Below are 17,676 nucleotides of genomic sequence, written 5' to 3' on the forward strand. Positions count from 1 at the left end.
AAAGGCATATTTCAGAACTTTCTGCATTTGTTCTGCTTCTGCAGTAATCCTGATGGCATCGGGACTTGCTTCCCATTAGCTGTCTGTTAATGATGATGGACACAGCAAAGGAAAGTGAACTGAAGTATCATCACTGAACTACGTCCCCCACTGGGCAGAGTAAGGGCTGAAATTACTGTCTGATCAACACAAGATGAAAAGAGGATGTGAAAGTCAGAAATAATGAAGCGTTCCTATTGACAAGGGAGGTCACTTGGGGAAGGGGAATGGTACAATCCATGAAGGAATTCCAGCTAGAGGTAGGAGAGGAGGTCATTTACTATGGCCCATGTGACCCTTCCTCTCTCCGTGGAGATACTCAAGAGGAGCAGCAACTGCACTGGCAGTTTTGCTGTTGTGGCCACCTCTCCACTGTCAGCTGCACTGAGACCCAGCAAACTCATTTCATATAGGCTGCCAAACAATTGGCAGATGGTAACAATACTTCAGTCACTATAGAGCTGCCTAGTGGTTTTCATCCTCAGTGCTGAAACTTGGGACTTCTTTCCTCCATTGCTCCAACAGAGCCCAAGTCACAGGCTTTTGCCTGAGGAGGTGACTGTGGTATCAATTAATGGTGTCGTTTTGAATGACATACATGTGCTTAGGAGACTATTTGAGAAGGGCTCATTTTAGAAAATTAGGCGTAAAATGAAGAAGCAAAAACAGAATTTGGGGCCAAATTTTCAAAAAAGTGCCTGAAAACTGCACTCACAACCTTTTGTGCAAGCAAAACCCGTGTCCATGCATGCAAAAGAGCCTCTGTGTGTGCACAATGGGGAAATGTGTGTAATGCTGACAGACCCTGGTCGTCGGCAGGCAGAATCGAACCTAGGATCTCTGGAGCTTTGTGCATGAACATCTGCCACTTGAGCTAAAAGCCGACTGGCTGTTAGCTCAGGCTGTAAAGCAGACTCGTTTTCTCTCTAAGTGGTCTCGGTGCCATTAGATGGCACAGAACACCACACCCAGGAGGTGTACAAATAAATACCCATTTCTGTTGGTGAAAATCATATGGAATCAGCTAGGAGGAGGGCTACTTAGAACATTTGGCCCCTATGTTCTGGAAAATATTGCCCCATAGCCCTGTAGACTAGCATTGGCTGCGTAGTTATCTCTGTTCAGTCAGGGCAATTATTCAGATTACCTGACAGACTCTATGGCACTGCTCAAAAGTTAAAAAACTAAGAATATATAATACAAACTGTTAAATCTTTGACATGCTCATGGAACAGCCTGTGCATCAGTCATGAAGCAAGCAGATCTCTTAACCAGGACAATATATATTCTGCACACAGATAGTGCAGAGAGACAGAATCCGGACTTCTTGGCATAAGTTGTGCTTTATTTCTCAAGTACAAAAAAACATAAATTCAACAAACAGTGGGAGGTTCCAACCTCTGAAATAATAAAAGATACCAAAGCAATGAGAGGGTCCCTCTTCAGAGTCCAGAATGCTATTGTCTATACATATAGCACATATATATACGGACACAACCTACAGCATCGCTAACATCCGTGTCTCAAGATTCAAGGCACTGCAATAAGTTCAGTGCGCTGGCTTATTGTGCCAGGGCTTTTCCTTCGAGTCAGTACTGCCGTATGTTGAAGATATCCAGAGTAAATCTCTTGCTGTCACAGACCCTTTTTGTTTCCTTACAGTGACACTCGCTGCAGGTGGCTTGTTTCAGGATGCGCTGGAGTGCTCCACCCTTTGGTACTGAGCACGTGCAAAGTTTCCCCTTCTTCCAAATCTTCGCCTGAATGTGTTTCCTTTCAACAACCTGCCGGACAATGACTAAGGTCAGCTAGGAGCAGCTGCTGTTATCAGTGTGTTAGTGTTTACTTTTCTTCCCCTCTCTCCCTATGGTGGGCACAGAATCCCTCCTTGGCATCTTCCTAAAAGACATGCTCTAGCTGAGTGGTTCTCAAACTTTTGTACTGGTGACCCCTTTCACACAGCAAGCCTCTGAGTGCGACCCACTTTATAAATTAAAAACACTTTTTCGTATATTTAACATCATTATAAATGTTGGAGGCTAAGTGGGGTTTGGGATGGAGGCTGACAGCTCGTGACCCCCATGTAATAATCTCATGACCCCTGAGGGGTCCTGACCCCCAGTTTGAGAACCCCTGCTCTAGCTCAACCAGAAGTTATGGGCTTGATGCAGGAAGTACTGGGTGAAAAGCTATGGGTTATACTGGAGGACAGACTAAATGGTCCCTTCTGGCCTTAAAAATCTATGACTCTACTAATTTATAAGTAGGGTATAAATGGCAAACTAAAGTCCTTCCTCTGCATCTCCTGCAATGCCCTTCTGTCCTGATCTGTGATGTCCAATCCTGGGCTTCCCACATAGCGTGGCTAAGAGTGCACCTCAGTGCTGACCTATAGCAACTCCTGCAATTTTCTCCCTAATTTTCCCCCAGGTCTGTTAATGCACCTCAGCCCTGACCTGCCACTACTGTAAGGGTGTCTGAGAATAAGAACGTGAAACTGTCCAGTCTAGACTCATTCTCCAGAATGAATCAAGTACAAATAAATAAATGACACAAATCAATCTTGCCACTGACGAGATGATTCAGATTTTTAGTGATTCATTCACAGACATTTTGCTGACTAGTTATCAATCTAAGGACTTGTCTATACAGGAATACTCAGGAAAGTTAATTCAAACTAATTGGAGGTGTGAATTTAAATTGGATTGGTTAAACTTCATTAAACATCTGTATGGATGATCTCATTCAGAACTGAGGCTTGGTCTATATAAGCTGCATTGCGTCGACCTAACTATGGAAGTGGCTACACTAAAAGTTTGCTCCCACTGGCGTAACTGCTTCGCTACGCTGACTTAATATCTATATCTTCATGATGTAGTTAGGTTGATGCAGTGTCAGTGTAGACATTGTGTAGCTTATATCTACTGTTAATGGCTTTCAGAAACCATCCCACAGTGATTTAACTACTGAGGTGACTGTATGACGACATAACTTAGGTCAGCATAATTCTGTAGTGTAGACATGCCCTTAGTAACACAGATCAGTTGCTTTTCGGATGAATAACTGGAGGCCTGATCCTTCATGTATGTTACAAAGACCCCCTACTAAAGTCATAGGGTTGGATCCTTTGACCTGGAAAAGAGCCAGCAACGCAGCGTACGTACCGTTTCCTTGAGAACTGCTGGTCTATCTCCTCTAGAGACTGTCCTTTTGTTTCCGGAACAAAAAGATAAATAAATATAACAGCTGCCACTCCCACTACTCCATAGAGAAGAAACATCCATGACAAGCCTACGGCATCTACAGAAACAGGTACAAAAGAGTGAAGGGTTAACAAGAGATAACACCACTTGCACTGAATGTCCTTTGGCATATGAAGCAAGTTGGTATCTTGACCAAACATCAGTTGTGTTGTGTGGAGCCATCGTACTTAGAGAAGTCTGTAAAACATAGCAGAGAAATGCACAAGGCCCAGATTGTGAATCAATGAGAAAGACAACTCACAGCTCCAGAACGCTGAAGTACTGACATCCCAGTCTCTGTCTGCCAGAGCTGTGTAAGGAGCAGGGATTAACCTTGGCTCCAGAGGCCAGGCAGTACCTGATGATTTTCTCAGTTTAGTGCATCAGATAGCTCTGCTGGCAAGAAAAGTTGAAGAGCAAGAGGTTCCAAAAGTTGCAAGCTTGGTGCTTTCCAGACAGATTCAGATTTGCTGCACTTGGCCAGTACAACATTTCCATTGCCTACATCACAAAATAACCCAATGTGAAAGAATGAAGAAAAAGCTATAGTGTTTTTATCACCATGGATGACATAGAAGCTGCAGGGAGCCACTTCTAGCAGAGATAAAATCAGCCTGGCTCCTATCAGGGTGGCCAAGGAATGGTGCCCTTTTGTCTCACCTGGTAGTAGAGGAGGGTCCCAGTTCAAGGCTTGACTACAGAGTTACACACAGAGTGAATTCTTCACACATGAGTTGTGTCCATTCTAACCACCAGCAGCCCAAAATGATGCCAAATCCCCACACAGCATCCTGTGGCCAGTAGGGACATTAGCAGCCTGGCTGATTCTAGTAGCCTGACAGTAGGGAACTGAAGGGTGCTTGGACTGCATTGGGAAAGGCAAACAGGAAATGAGGACTATACATACCAATGAGATCAAGGAACGAGAGGCTGATCAGTAAATTAGCAGCCCAGTTAAAGCTGTTGCAGAAGGAAAAGGCCCTTCCTCTTATTCCAGCAGGATAGATCTCACTGAGGACCAGCCATGTCACTGCAGAGAGGAAAGAAGGAGAGACAACAGCATCTTTAGGCAACTTTAGTGTGAAAGGGTATGGGAAAGTTTTAAGGCTGATTTTACCAGGGGCTGAGCACTGGCCAATCTCTGCACCCACTGAATTCAACATTAAAGCTTCAACTGACTTCAACAGGGGAGTGCCAAGGCTGAGAGTTTTTTAAAATCCCACCTTTTACTATTTTGTGGAGGAACACAATACAAACATAGAGACAAACTACACGCAAAGGCCCAGGGAGAGGGACCCAGGAGGAATCTGCAGAAAAGCTCCTAAAAACCCAGTTACCTGAAGCTACATTTTGGACATAAACAGGCTCAGTTCTAAACAGCAGGACAAAGGCAGGAGACAGAGCTACATTTTGTCTAAAACCAGAGACACCTCTTTTAGAGATGGGAACAGTACACACAGTGAGGGTGCCTCTCATGCCCAGGGAGGCCATTTCCAGAAAGATGAGCAGGGATGGCTGCTCCCTTTAGACTTGGTGGGACGTATGTAACTCAGTCTTGGAGCATCACACCTAACATTTAACCAGTCGTGTGTCTAATTTACAGGATTCTAGGCAGCTGTTTCTATTACATGCATTTCATTATAAAATAATAACAACAGTACTGAGCCCCTATACTGTGCTTTTTGGCCATGGAGCTCAGTGCTGTACATGGGTGGCTAAGTAGTATTAGTTCAGATTTGCAGATGGGGAAACTGAGGCACCGAGAGGTTAACTGACTTACCCAAGGTTGCACAGAAAGTATGTGGCAGAGCTGGGAATATAATTCAGTTCTCCTAATCTCCAAGGGACCACACTACCTGTCACAGAGTGCAGGACACTTCAGTATATAATCTAGGTATGTCCCAGAAATAATTCAGTATTTTGTGAAACCGTATGTGATGGCATAAAACAACTTATAGGGATGCTGTCAAGTTTATGAGGCCTACCGTGAACCTACTGTCTTTTTACTTAGATCCTTTTAACTTCATTAGATGTGGTTTCCTTTTCCCCCAAATAAAAACCTCAGTATTACTGAAAACAGAATAAATAAATACCAGCATGCTAGCACTCACAAGCACCCCTCAGTAACAAATCTGGGTGCTTGTGCAAGGAATTCGGTCAAGGAGCAGATGTTAGTGGGATACTTTCAAAGGGGTAACTATACATAACAATAAATTAAAAGCAAAAATGATTCAATTTTTAAATTATTCAAAATATCTATTTAGGCAAGTGTAATACAGCTTTTATTGCCTAAAACAAAAGGCAGCTTTGAATGAGGATAGGTTGGATGTGCTTTATGTAAGCTTTCAACTGTGGATTACCTATCAAATATTGTCTAGGCGAGTTATGACTAAGAGCCTTTGCCAGGCGGCAAGTGACTGGTAACACCTGTGAAATGAGTTGATAATCTCACTTCAGTTCCTAGTGGATGGGCGTCTACACCCCAGTTGGCAGTAATGACTTGTCACCTTTGCTGACTCTCTCAGAAGAGATGTGGAAGGTCGACAGGGCCATGAAGACCCAGGGACCAAAAACTGTACTGTGAGGCACTGAGTATGCTGGCCTTTTTGGACAGTAACTATTTAAAAAACACATGAAATTCCAGATGTAGCTTCAAGCCAATGCTTCCTTCTCTTATTAGGCATTGTGAGTTTTCCAAATATATTTTGAAGCCTAGAGATGGACCAGCCAGCTCGAGTAAGGAAGAAGGGAAGGCTGCACTGGACTGTGACTCAGGATATATGGATTCTATTCTCAGCTCTGCCACTGACCTCATGCATGCTCTTTGGCAAGTCGCTTAGTCCCCCTGTGCCTCAGTTTACCATCTATAAAATGGGTTTAACAATTTCCCCCTGCCTCCCAGGGCTGTTGTGAAGATCAGCTCAATGTTTGTGAGGTGCCCAGTTTCTACAGTGATGAACACCACAGAAAAAGCTATAAAAAAAATAACTCAGGGCAGAGGTAATATGTATGGGAACCTTACACTGATGCTGTCCCAGACCTCCAGTCTGCAGGGCTGGAGCGGTATGAAATCATTCAGATAGGCATGAGTGTGGGATATTTTTTCAGTTGCAGGACGCTCAGCTGCCTTGTAAATCAGGTACATAGCAAATGTTTTCAGAGTATTGTGACGCTCAGTCATGCTTTTATACTATGGGTTATGGCAGACAGAGCATGTATAAACGCCATACTTACTTGGTCCAAATCCAATTGAGAATGCGCTCACAAAGGCCATCATGCTCAGCAAAGTAATCCAATTTAAAATCATATGTTCCCTATTGGGAGTATCACTGAAAGGAGAGCTTGTGTTTTGCACCGTTTCTTCATTGGACTGATTTGGCAGGTCCATTTTCTGAGTGCGGGAAGACTCTGTAATGATCTCTCTGTTTCTAGTGCTGGCAAAGTCTTTTGTAAGACCCTCTGCTCCGGTAAGAGCAAAACCAGGACTCAACTGACTTTCACCAGCAGCTGAAGTCTGTGGGATGTACAACACAGCTGGTTGGGAGGATACTGGCTGCATGGGATGTTGTGCAATGGTGTACGAAGCATTGGGCTCTGTGGCAGTCTGACAGTCTCTGGCCTTATCCAATGGAACAGTCCAGCTGGTGAGGCCAATAGCAGTGACGGAGACAGACATCACCACACACCCAGCAATCAATAATACCCTTCTGCCTGCCTTATCTGCAAAAACCATTGCAACTAATGTTGCAATCACCTTCATCACCCCGAGCCCCACAGAAGCCAGGACAGCAGATGAATCATTCTGAAATCCCACGGAGCGGAAGATTTTGGAAGCATAGCACAGAATATTAGGTTGCCCGGTGAACTGCTGAAAGAGCACCAAACCCAGGCCAACCAGAGTCCTGCTTTTCATGTTGTCTCTAGACCTGAAAAGGTCAAGAAAGGAATAATGCTTCTCCTTACATGGCTCTGGCTTTGCTTCCTCTCCATCTTCATTGTTCTGCAGTTGAATGAGGCCCTTCTGAGAGTCACAGTCGCATAGGTTTAATACAACAGGCTTAGTCGGGAGGAGCAAGATACTGAGAAACTGTATGACAGTCGGTGCAAGAGCCAGTCCAAACATGTATCTCCATCCCTCAGTCATGTCTGAGAAGATGTAGTTCAGCGCATAAGAGAGTAAGATGCCCATGGTGATGCCAGCTTCATAGAGAGACACCAGCAGCCCTCGCTGATGAGCAGCCACCATTTCGGAGACATAGATGCAGCATGCCATGGATGACACAGAGATTGCAAACCCTACAGTCATACGTCCAAATACCAGCCAAATAAGTGACCCTGCTAAAGTCAGAATGAGGCTGCCACACAACAAGATTAGGTTGCTGACCAGTATCGCCCTCCTCCTTCCATGACGGTCAATGAGGATCCCACCAACCAAAGAGGCAAGGAGAGCCCCAATGAGCAGGGAACTCACGAGGATTTCCTGTTCAAAGCAGCTGAGGTGGAAGTCCATCTGCAGTTGCAGTAAGGCACCAGAGATAATCCCCAGCTCATATCCGAACATTAACCCACCCAGGAGAGAGACTGTTGCAGGCAACAGGAGGACCAGCAATGCACGACCTGGAAAGCAAGCAAGCAACAGTGGAATTTTAAAGATTCACTCTGCTGGCATTATAATGAAAACTATATAGTTACACAAAATGGAAAAAGCTGTTCTGATAAAAGGAGGCCAGGTTTTCAGCATGCACATTTGCGCACCTAAGTTACACAAACAATTACAACAATTGGGTGTACAATTGTGGTAATCATGCCTATAAACAATCAAGCATCTCTCTGGATATGTATTTATGGAATTATAATGAGCGTGGATTCAGTCATCACAACTGCGCATGCAGTTTAGTCATGGAAAGGGGTGCACATATTTGTGCTCACAGTTCTGAAATTGTAGGCCTAGTGTGTGAATGTGAACACAGTTAAGACTTAGCTATAACTGGAAGTCAGTGATTTATAGTGGAGAAGCCAGGGTAATTCCTCCTTAGACTGTCCAAACTATTCTGTATGTTCAACAACTTCCCAGCCAGGGGATATAGTTTTCTCCTTCCTGTATTTTTCTGTGGGTTGTGTTACCATTATGATGCTCTAGTCCTCAATTTGTAACTTAGAAGCATCTTTGTGGGTTCTTTTCACCACCTAGGAATTTCACAAATAAATCATCAGAGGAGCAAGTTACTGTCTCTATGTGCTGAATACTGACACCCCTGCCTGTTAACTCTCACACCAGAAAGCTAGAAACAGGAGCTGCGCCAGGGTTTCTGGTGCCCTAGGCAGAATTCGGGGGGTGGCATTTTGTGCACTCCCCACGGGGCGCGCGGGAGCTTCCAGTTCCACTCCCATCGCACTGCCGAAGAAGGACCCTCCGCCGAAATGCCACAGGCGACAGCGACAGTCATTGAGCTGCTCAGTTGTGTGCCGCTGTTTTCCGCGGTACGTCGGCAGAAGGTTCTTCTTCAGCGGCGCGACAGGAGTGGAACCGGAAGCTCCCGTGCGCCTCGTGGGGAGTGCACAAAATGCCGCCCCCCAAATCCTGGCCCCCTAGGCGATCGCCTAGGGTCGCCTAATGGAAGCACCGGCCCTGGCTAGAAAGGACCACTTGGGCCATCCTGTGAACCCTTTGCTGCTCGTTACCACGTTCCCTCGAACTTCTTACCTCACTCACTCACTCACTCATGCCCGTCACCCTTACTTCTTACCTAATCCCTCCTTAATTCCCTGCAATGGTCAGGCCTCTCTGGGGAAAATGTATTCCATTTCCCTGAAGTCCAGCATAAACTCTGACTTCCTAAGAAGATCCTTCCTCCTTGTCCTACCATCATCTTTTCATTACAAGGGATGTCCAATATTTTAGATCCAAACTTTCCCATTCCACGATCTGACTTTACTGTATCTGACTTTTAGTGTAGTGAATTATTTCAATCAGAAATTCTAGGTCAAGATACTGAGGTTCTAGATAGTGTTAGCTAACACAATTGATTGCCTTTATTTACAACTTCCTGCACCATTATTTCACTTCTTTCCCTCACATTGTGTCTTTGGCCCTCCATCTGAGCCTGGGCAGGGAGACAGGACTCGCTGAGGTAATAGGAGCAGAAAATATTAAACTAATCGATTTTGTGTCCTCTTTCTTTCCTCTGACAAGCTCCATTTTTAAGTCCCTTTACTAATGCTAATAACAGAGGCAGAGATCTCAGGCACTTCCCTTTAATGTCTCCTCACCAGATAAGTGGTATCATATAGCTAGGCCCCTCTGCATTGCATGATTATGTGTGTGCAGGTAAATTGCTGCATGAGTGTGGATTATTTTGAAATTGCAACACAGTTATGCTCCAGAATTTCATTAGCTAAAAAGAAGTCTCTAGCCCTTATCACGGCAAGAAAGCCAAAGGGAATACAAAACCAGGTTGGTGGTGTGTGCTCTGAGAGGTGTGAAATGCTCAGTCACCTTAATTTAAGTCTGAAGACAATTTAAACTTCAGCGTTAACTCTTTCACTGCTGAGTATTTCAGCAGGAACACAGAGCTTGTTTTTCAGTGCTAAATGCAATGGAAGATGTTGGGAGTGCGTGTAGGGGCCCACTGCTACTTGCTGTCAAGGGTTGCTGGGGTGGTGGCTCAATCCCTCTTACCCCCTGATTTAAAACCACCTGTGCCTCTGACCAAAAGGGGGAGGCTAAGAGGAAGTGCATCCTATCCCCCTACCAAAGGCCTCAGATGTCCCCTGGGAACCAAAAACCAAAGCTACTCCCCACACTTTCCTGGATGCTGAAAGCCTCCAGCTCTGCCCTGAAAACTTCTACCAGTAACCAGGCTGGTAGGTATGGTCAGCACAGGCAGTCAAGCCATACTGAAAATAAAACAGTGGGGCAGCACAAAATAAACTGAGGCTGGGGTAAAATCCTGGCCTGACTGGGAGCTTTCCCACTGACTTCAGTGAAAGCAGACTCTCTCATGTGGTCTACCCACAAAGTTGCACCATTTTAATTAAAGGCATGATTTTACACTGATTGTATTAAACTGATATGACTCTATACGTGTACTCTCTTATGTTGGTTTAAACTGGGTTTAGATCAGTTTCACATGCGTGGGTAAATGTACAGAAGCAAGTTAAACCAATAAAACCAGCATGAAGACAATATAAGAAAGATCATACACAAAAGTTGCACTGGTTTAACTAACCAGATTTAAAATCAGCTGATACAACTTCTGTATCTAGACAAGCCCTGAATTTAATAAATATCAGAATAAATCAGATACACAAAGAATACTAAATGGTTTGGACTAGACTAGTGGAGGGCATTTAGGAGTAGAGTGCTTGCCCATGCCACATAATCCCTAGATCCCTGCCACAAAATCCTGGGCCTCAGTCTCATCATTTAGGTCTAATGCCCCACACAGAATACCCGGCTTTTATATATAGCCTATTAGAGTAAAATTAGGGCAGGAGTGTTCTCCAATGATAGCAGAAATTAGAACTGCTTCATTCTATTTCTGCCTGTATCTCTGATGTGACACATGGCCTTGGTCCAGTCACTTAACTTTTCAGTGCCTCATTTTTCCATTTCTGTACAATAGGGATAATAATATAGAGCTACCTGCGTGGAAGAGATGTTTGTGGGACTTAATTAGTATTTGTAAAGTGCTTTGAGAGCCTTGATGGGAGGCACAAGAGAAGGAAAAAATTACTGTGGGAGAACCTGACAAATGGAAAATAAGGATAACTGGGCAGTGGTGGTAAAAAAGTACTGGCTTGTAATAGAGAATTACTTCTCCTGGCCAGGCTCGGGCTCTGAATATTTCTTTATGACAAAAGCCTTAAGTTCTCTGGGCAAGGGACTGTGGCTTCCTCTGTGTCTGTACAATATCTAGCACAACGGGGCCCGAAACCTGACTGGGGTCTTTGGGCAACACCAATACTAATTGTACAGATAATGTTCACCACTCCAAATGACCTGTTTCTCCTAAACGTTGAGACACAGGTAGAAGTTTGTTCTGTAATATGCTGTTTTCCAGCATGTGACACTGATGCTTTGTTACTGGTTTTGCTTTAATTTAAAATACTGTTATTTTAAATAGACTATTGGAAAAAAATTATGGAAACACTCGCTGAAATATGGAAAAGTTTCCTCAACTACATCAGTTACAAGATGTTTTGCAGTCTGTGCTTTACAGGAAGTGTCTATATTTAGCTTCTAATTACAGTATGCAGTAAAGGTTATTTCTCAGTAAAGGCTATATTTACATTTGTATTTATTCTGTAGAGTTTTGTCGTGCCTTTTGTATTCATTATGTCACTCATGATACATGCCAAAACCCACCCTCCATGCAGTTACCTACACTTAATCACTTCTTGCACACATGTAATATAGATAATTAGAAACAATATTTGTTCAATAAGAACAGAAAGGGGACAGGGACATTCTACTGTACTTCTCATTATCTTTGTGGGCACTAACGATTTATGACCTTTGATTTAAATCCAACTTGCTATTCAGTCAATTCCAGTGCTGTCATGGGGGCTCAGTGACATGTATCCCTGCACTTGGCTTTCACATTTGCTCTCCTCTCTTGACTCTTTACTTAATGTCACAAGGAGAAAAAGTTTGGTGGGTCTCACCGATGCCTCTCTGTCAAGTGTTCACTTGGCTCAGGTCTAGAATAGCAGTTGGTGGTGCCAGTCAGAATTCAGGTAAACTGACTTTTGTACCACTAAGGACATTATTTGCATAAGACCAGTGCTAACACTCTCAATCAATGCAACGTCCTTTAACAAAAAGGTTAATACTGGGTTCTAATTCTCAGTTGTTTTGTTCCTCCACTGATCCCAGGAAGTGGGGCTGGGGACAAAGTTGGCTTTAAGCCACCTTTTGTGCTCCTTGTAGTCTAAGAGGAAGCGGTAGATTCTGGCAAAAATCAGCGCCTCTGAGCAGCTTTAACTGATGCTCTGGCTGCAAAGCCCCACTATGGGTGTGCTAGGTCACGGTATGAGATGTCAGTGCCCCAAATACTATCCATGCACATTGGGGGCTGGCAGAGAGTGTTCCAGCAGCTTAGTTCAATGGCTGAGGAATTGTCTTTCACTGGGGGTTCCCCAGGAGCTGTTTTCATATCACCAGAATAGCATTAATGGGCTGGGGCAGAGAGGATAATTTGGCCTACAAAGTTTACTATGACATTAGGTAAAAAGATTTCCAGAATCAAAATTCTGTCAAAAATCAATCTGAAAATTTCAACTTTTTGTGTGTGTGAAAAAATTTCATTGTGTTTTTTGGATCCTTTCTGTTAGCGATGTTTTCATAAGCCTTCTGGTCTGGTGCTTCCTGTCCCTAAGCAGTTAGCAATAAAAAAAAGACACAGCTACAATTCAGCCTCATGGGATACAGCACTCCACATGCTCATGCCTGACTATAGAGTTCTGGCTCTACAGACCCTTAACAGTGGTCTGAAACTGGACAATACAAAACAAAATGTGACTTTTATATTCAAAGGGGGCTAATGATTTTGGATGTCTCTGTTTTTGGGTGTGCCTAGATGCACCCACAGGAGCTTGATTTTCAGAAAGTGCTGAGCACCCACCCTCTGAAAAAATCAAGCCCTTTTAAGGTGTGTGAAGTTGGCACCCAAAACTAGCAGCACCCAAAATCACTAGCCTCTACTGAAAACGGAGACCTGTGTGCTAGAGTTGGCTGTGAGGGTGGTATGAGGATTAACTGAATCTAAATTAGCCAGCGGAGAATGAATGACAGTGATTCTCCGCTACTACACCAGAGGAAATCAGTGGCAATGTTGTAATGAAGGAAGTATTTGGAGTAATCAGTAACAGTTCACTTAACATCAAGCCTGATATCCCATGAACTCTGGGACATGGGCTGAAGGGTTTCAGGCCCATTCCTAGCGTACAAGAATCCATATCACAAAAGCCACCAGCTCCAAGCGGTGGCAGCCTCAGCAGAGACCCCAAAGACTGAGAGGGCCACGGAATCTGAACCCTCCAGCTCGGAGGTGGGGGGAAGCTGCCCTCACTGCCCCTGCTATGGATTAGGTAGCAGGAATCCCTCCTCTGGGCTGTGTATGTGTGAATTCAACCCAGCCTCCTTCACAGCACCAAAACTTCCGGGGGGAGAGACGACAAAACACCCCCGATCCATCTCTCCTCCACCCCCACAGATCCTGCCAGGAAGCCCCATTCCTTAAAAGCTTAAACCATCCCCCTGCCCCAGGCGGGCTGTGCGATCCGGGCCGGGGGAGGTCACTGGGGCTGGGAGAGAAACAGCACCGGCGGCGAGTGACAAAGCAACCCCCATCCCGGCCCCCTGGATTCCGCCTGGAGCCAGCCAGCCCCGCAAGCCCCGCTGCGCCCCCAGCCCCTCGCCGTGCGGGCATGGCACTTACCCATGGCGATGCGAGAGGCCGGCCGGGAAGTTCGGCTCAAGTTTGTTTCCAAACAGCCCGGGACAGGGCAGTAAAACCCAAACCGACTGATTCAGGTCCCTCCGATCATCTGTGCCCGGGGGGGATCCGCCCCCGCTGCAGCAGCAGACCTGAGCAGGGGGGCTCTGAACCAAACCCGGAGACGAGCGGGGCTTCCCAACCCTGGACCGGGGATCCACATCCAGGATCCCCGGGCAGCCAGACGCTAAAGTCCTGCGCTCTTCTCGCCTGGGGCGGGACTGGCGGCTGGGTTTCCCAGGCTCGGGCACGCCTCGCCTGCCGCGATCCGGCTCGAAACCCTCCAGAAACTCCCGCCCCAGAAACTTTCCCGTCCCCGCCAGCCCCCCTAGCGCCCGGCAGCGCCGAGCCAGGGGGTGCTGCTGCACAGCGCCACGTTGCTAGAGCGCTGCCTACTGCAGCTGGGACGGCGGAGCCTGGGGGTTGTAGTCCTGGTTCCCCGGCCCGTGGACAGCTGCCCCGCCAACGGGGTATGCCCTGTCTCCTCCAGCACTGATTCCGTCTCCCTTGCAGGGAATTATTATTGATCCGCTTCCCTTTGCGATGAAGGATTTTTGCAAAGTGAGTTCCAAGGAGGCAGCTTAAATCTCCTGCATGAACCCGGCCCTCCCGTGTTCCCTAAGAATAACGGGGCAGGAGAGGGGTGTTTCTGGGTGTATGGGGCGCAGTGTAATCAGGCTGTGACAATTATGAATATTATGAAGGAGATTTAAACTGTCCCTCATCACAGACAAAAACACAAACCCTTGCAACGCGCATGGCACATCCTCGCTGTTCCTCTACCTCTAGGATTGTACTTGTAAGGTCCTTGGGACCTGGATCTTTTCTTCACAGCCCTCTGTAAAGGCCCTAGTACACTGGTGCTGTTAGAGAACTGATAGATAAGAAATAAACCGTAAGAGTTAATAACACCTGACCATGCAAGTTTTCTAGTGCTCCTGCTGAATGTATCATGAACCCCCACTTAAATGCTCAGGTTCTGAAGCGCAGTTTTTATTGGTGCATTTCTAAATACATGAATCCAGGGCCAGAGTAAGACTTTCTGCTGGAATTACAGATCTACACCAAACCTCAGCCCTAAATATAGTATATGCTATATATCATTTTAGCAATGCATGTGAAATGCTTCATTGCTTATTGCAGGGAGTCTGGATAGCTCTGGCAGGAAACCTTTGCTTCTAGAGGACTGCCTCTAAACCAGTGCAAGTGGAATAACCAGAAGAGATTGGCAACTGATGGTTCTTTGGTTCTGCTTTGGGTTGGACAGAGGTGTATATTACAAAAAACAATCCAGCAGGACAGAGATAAGGAAAATTTCAGTGCCAAGGGCTGTCAGTGTCAAGGCCCCATTAGGCAAAGTACTTCAGTAGTGCTTAGTGTTAAGCATAAGCTTAAATTCATCCACTCGCAGCAAAGCACTTAAGCATGTACAGAAAGTGAATGTAGTGAAGACAATGGGACATAAGCCACTGGTTCCTTGAATCAGGGCCTAAACTCACACATCTAAAACCAAAACAAATAAACACAATCTTTAAACATGGGGTTTAACAAAATCTAATATGTGTTTTCATGATTATTTTAATCCAATGAAAACACTTCCCCTCAATGCTGTAAGCTCAAAGGATAGAGTATTAGGCCTGTGCATGAGAGCTGGAGCATGAAAGTAACTATAACAAGTGAAACTAACTAGCCAAATTTCATCCCCCCAAAATGAGAGGACTACAAAAGCAAACAAGTTGGATAACTAATGAAAAATACATTTGATTGTCAAGATTATTTCAGGGTTAATAATCTCAGGCATTATTTACCTTAGCAGGGAATTCTAGATAAATATTTAAAAAGCAACCTTTTTATTCAGAAAACCATGATGTTATCCAGCTCTTTTTCAGGAAAAAACGTGTTAAGTCTCTGCTCCCGGGGAATCCAGTGCTGCCAAATCTCATGATTTAACTGTGGGGTTTGCAATCCCTCCCCTCGCCAAAGTTGTAGGTTCCTGGACTCATGTGACTAGAAAGAATCTCATCTTACTTTTTCTTAAAAGAAAATATTTAACCTTTATGGTTGTGGAGTAAATGTTGAAATCGTGAATCCTAAAGGCTCAAAAAACAGAAGGAAAATAAAAAGAACTTCAGATTTACTATTTTAAAATATCTAATGATTTTTAATCCAGTCTCATGACTTTTGGGGGCCAGACTTATCATTTTTGTACACTTGAGACTGGCAATATAGGAAATTTGATATCTTTTCAGCACTGGATATGCCAACATTTTGAAAAGTAGGTTGTAGGCCATCTGGTTTGACACTTGCTCTTGATCAAAGACTTGTTTTTGTTCCCTCTCAAAGACACAGATCTAGTCTATTTTTAAAAGTGTTTCAAGTCATCCACACATTTTACAGATTAAATATATACTTCCCATTCATCTTCTCTAGTTTCAAATTCAAATTAAGTATTTAAAACTACCACTTCCAAATTCTTTTATCCAGAATAAACTCACAACTGCACAGGGACCTTATGAAAGGTAAAGAATGGCTTCAAACACTAAAGATGACCAATGAGATCAACAACATTCAAGGAAGCAGTTTTTCAAAGGGATTAAGGAATGAGAGTTGAAGGATTTGGTAACCATAGCAACTGTTCCAGTGATGCTAATAATCATGCAAATTAAGTAATGTACTTAAAAGCCAGACCATAAGTTGTGAGTATTTTCAATCAGCTTTAATCACAGCAGGACAGAAAATCCTACAATTTTACAATATGGAATGTACACACAGCATACACATAGCCCAAATCACTGGGAGATTTTTGTTCTTGAAATTAGGATTCTCTTGAGAATGGGTTATCTGGTCTGGAAGTAATCAGGGAAGTAAAATGATGCTATGACAATGCAGGGGATCCAGGGTTTTCTAATTAATATAGAAGTATGTTAAGGGGCTGATGTAAAATTCTGATTGACTCTTGTAGCACTCAGAGCCAAAATGTTTTGTTCCAATTGCTAATTAAGTATCTCCTTATCCTGAAGCTATGTGTGTGAGACTGATTGACCATTGTGATGTATATTCTGAACTCCGGGAACACACTGAAAAGTATGGGGTACTGCTGGTGGATGCCCTGTGATTTTCTCCATATACTCTGCCATCCAGAATGCAGTCATTGAGCTAACAGGTGGGATGGGGGAGCGCCCCCGCTAGGTGGCCCTGAGGTGTATGTGCAATGCCTTTTCAAATATATTATGCAATTGACAAAAGGAGGTATATGACATGGATTTTCACACAGGGCTGGAGAGTGAGCCTGCCCCACACTCACTTGGCAGTGGTGGCTCCTGTCCTGTGGGGTTGGGCTGGCTCTCTCTTCCGGTCATTGTAACATGGTGCTCATGGTTGTTTGGTGCTGTGACCCTGTGCACCATATTGCAATGCCACTCCCTCAAATTTGGCTTTGGCACCCATCCATCATGATGGAGGACTGGCCAGGGCAAACCTGAATGACTTGGAGTGAGGAGCCAAGCCCAGGAGCCGCCATGGCAGGGTAAGCGTGGGGTGGTCTTCTCAAGCTGTCTGGAGTGGCTCAAGAGCATGAATACCAATCTCGGGGCAGCCTGTTTCAAACCAGAGCACAAACCCCAAACTGGTTGTGAGTTCTATACTGAGATTTCACCAACCAAGCATCAAGTGTGAACTGCTCAAGCACCACAGTAGCCTTAACATGGAGTCACAGACAGTCCCCTTGGGTATAGCAATCTATCTTGCCACCTAGGCAAGCTTGCCTTTGCAATAGACGGTCCCTTATGCCAAAAATTACAACAATATTCTGGTTACTGCCAGTCCCAAAGCATCAGTCATTTATCCCAGGTCAATTGTACCTTAGATCTCTCACCAAAGGCAATGTTTGTAGCCCA

At 44.8% G+C, this 17,676-nt stretch overlaps 1 protein-coding gene across 1 annotated transcript; it reads right to left on the bottom strand.

Annotated features, from left to right (window-relative positions):
- Positions 1–1,667: 1,667 nt before the first annotated feature.
- On the bottom strand, positions 1,668–14,000 carry LOC115635320 (solute carrier family 2, facilitated glucose transporter member 10-like). The gene is made up of 5 exons (XM_030533813.1): positions 13,724–14,000; positions 6,516–7,898; positions 4,189–4,311; positions 3,204–3,339; positions 1,668–1,823 (listed from the first exon to the last, which is right to left on the bottom strand). The coding sequence occupies exons 1-5, from the start codon at positions 13,725–13,727 to the stop codon at positions 1,727–1,729; spliced, it is 1,743 nt and encodes a 580-aa protein (XP_030389673.1). The 5' UTR covers positions 13,728–14,000; the 3' UTR covers positions 1,668–1,726.
- Positions 14,001–17,676: the final 3,676 nt, after the last annotated feature.

Source organism: Gopherus evgoodei, chromosome 14 (genome assembly GCF_007399415.2).
Source record: "Gopherus evgoodei ecotype Sinaloan lineage chromosome 14, rGopEvg1_v1.p, whole genome shotgun sequence".
NCBI lineage: Eukaryota > Metazoa > Chordata > Testudines > Testudinidae > Gopherus > Gopherus evgoodei.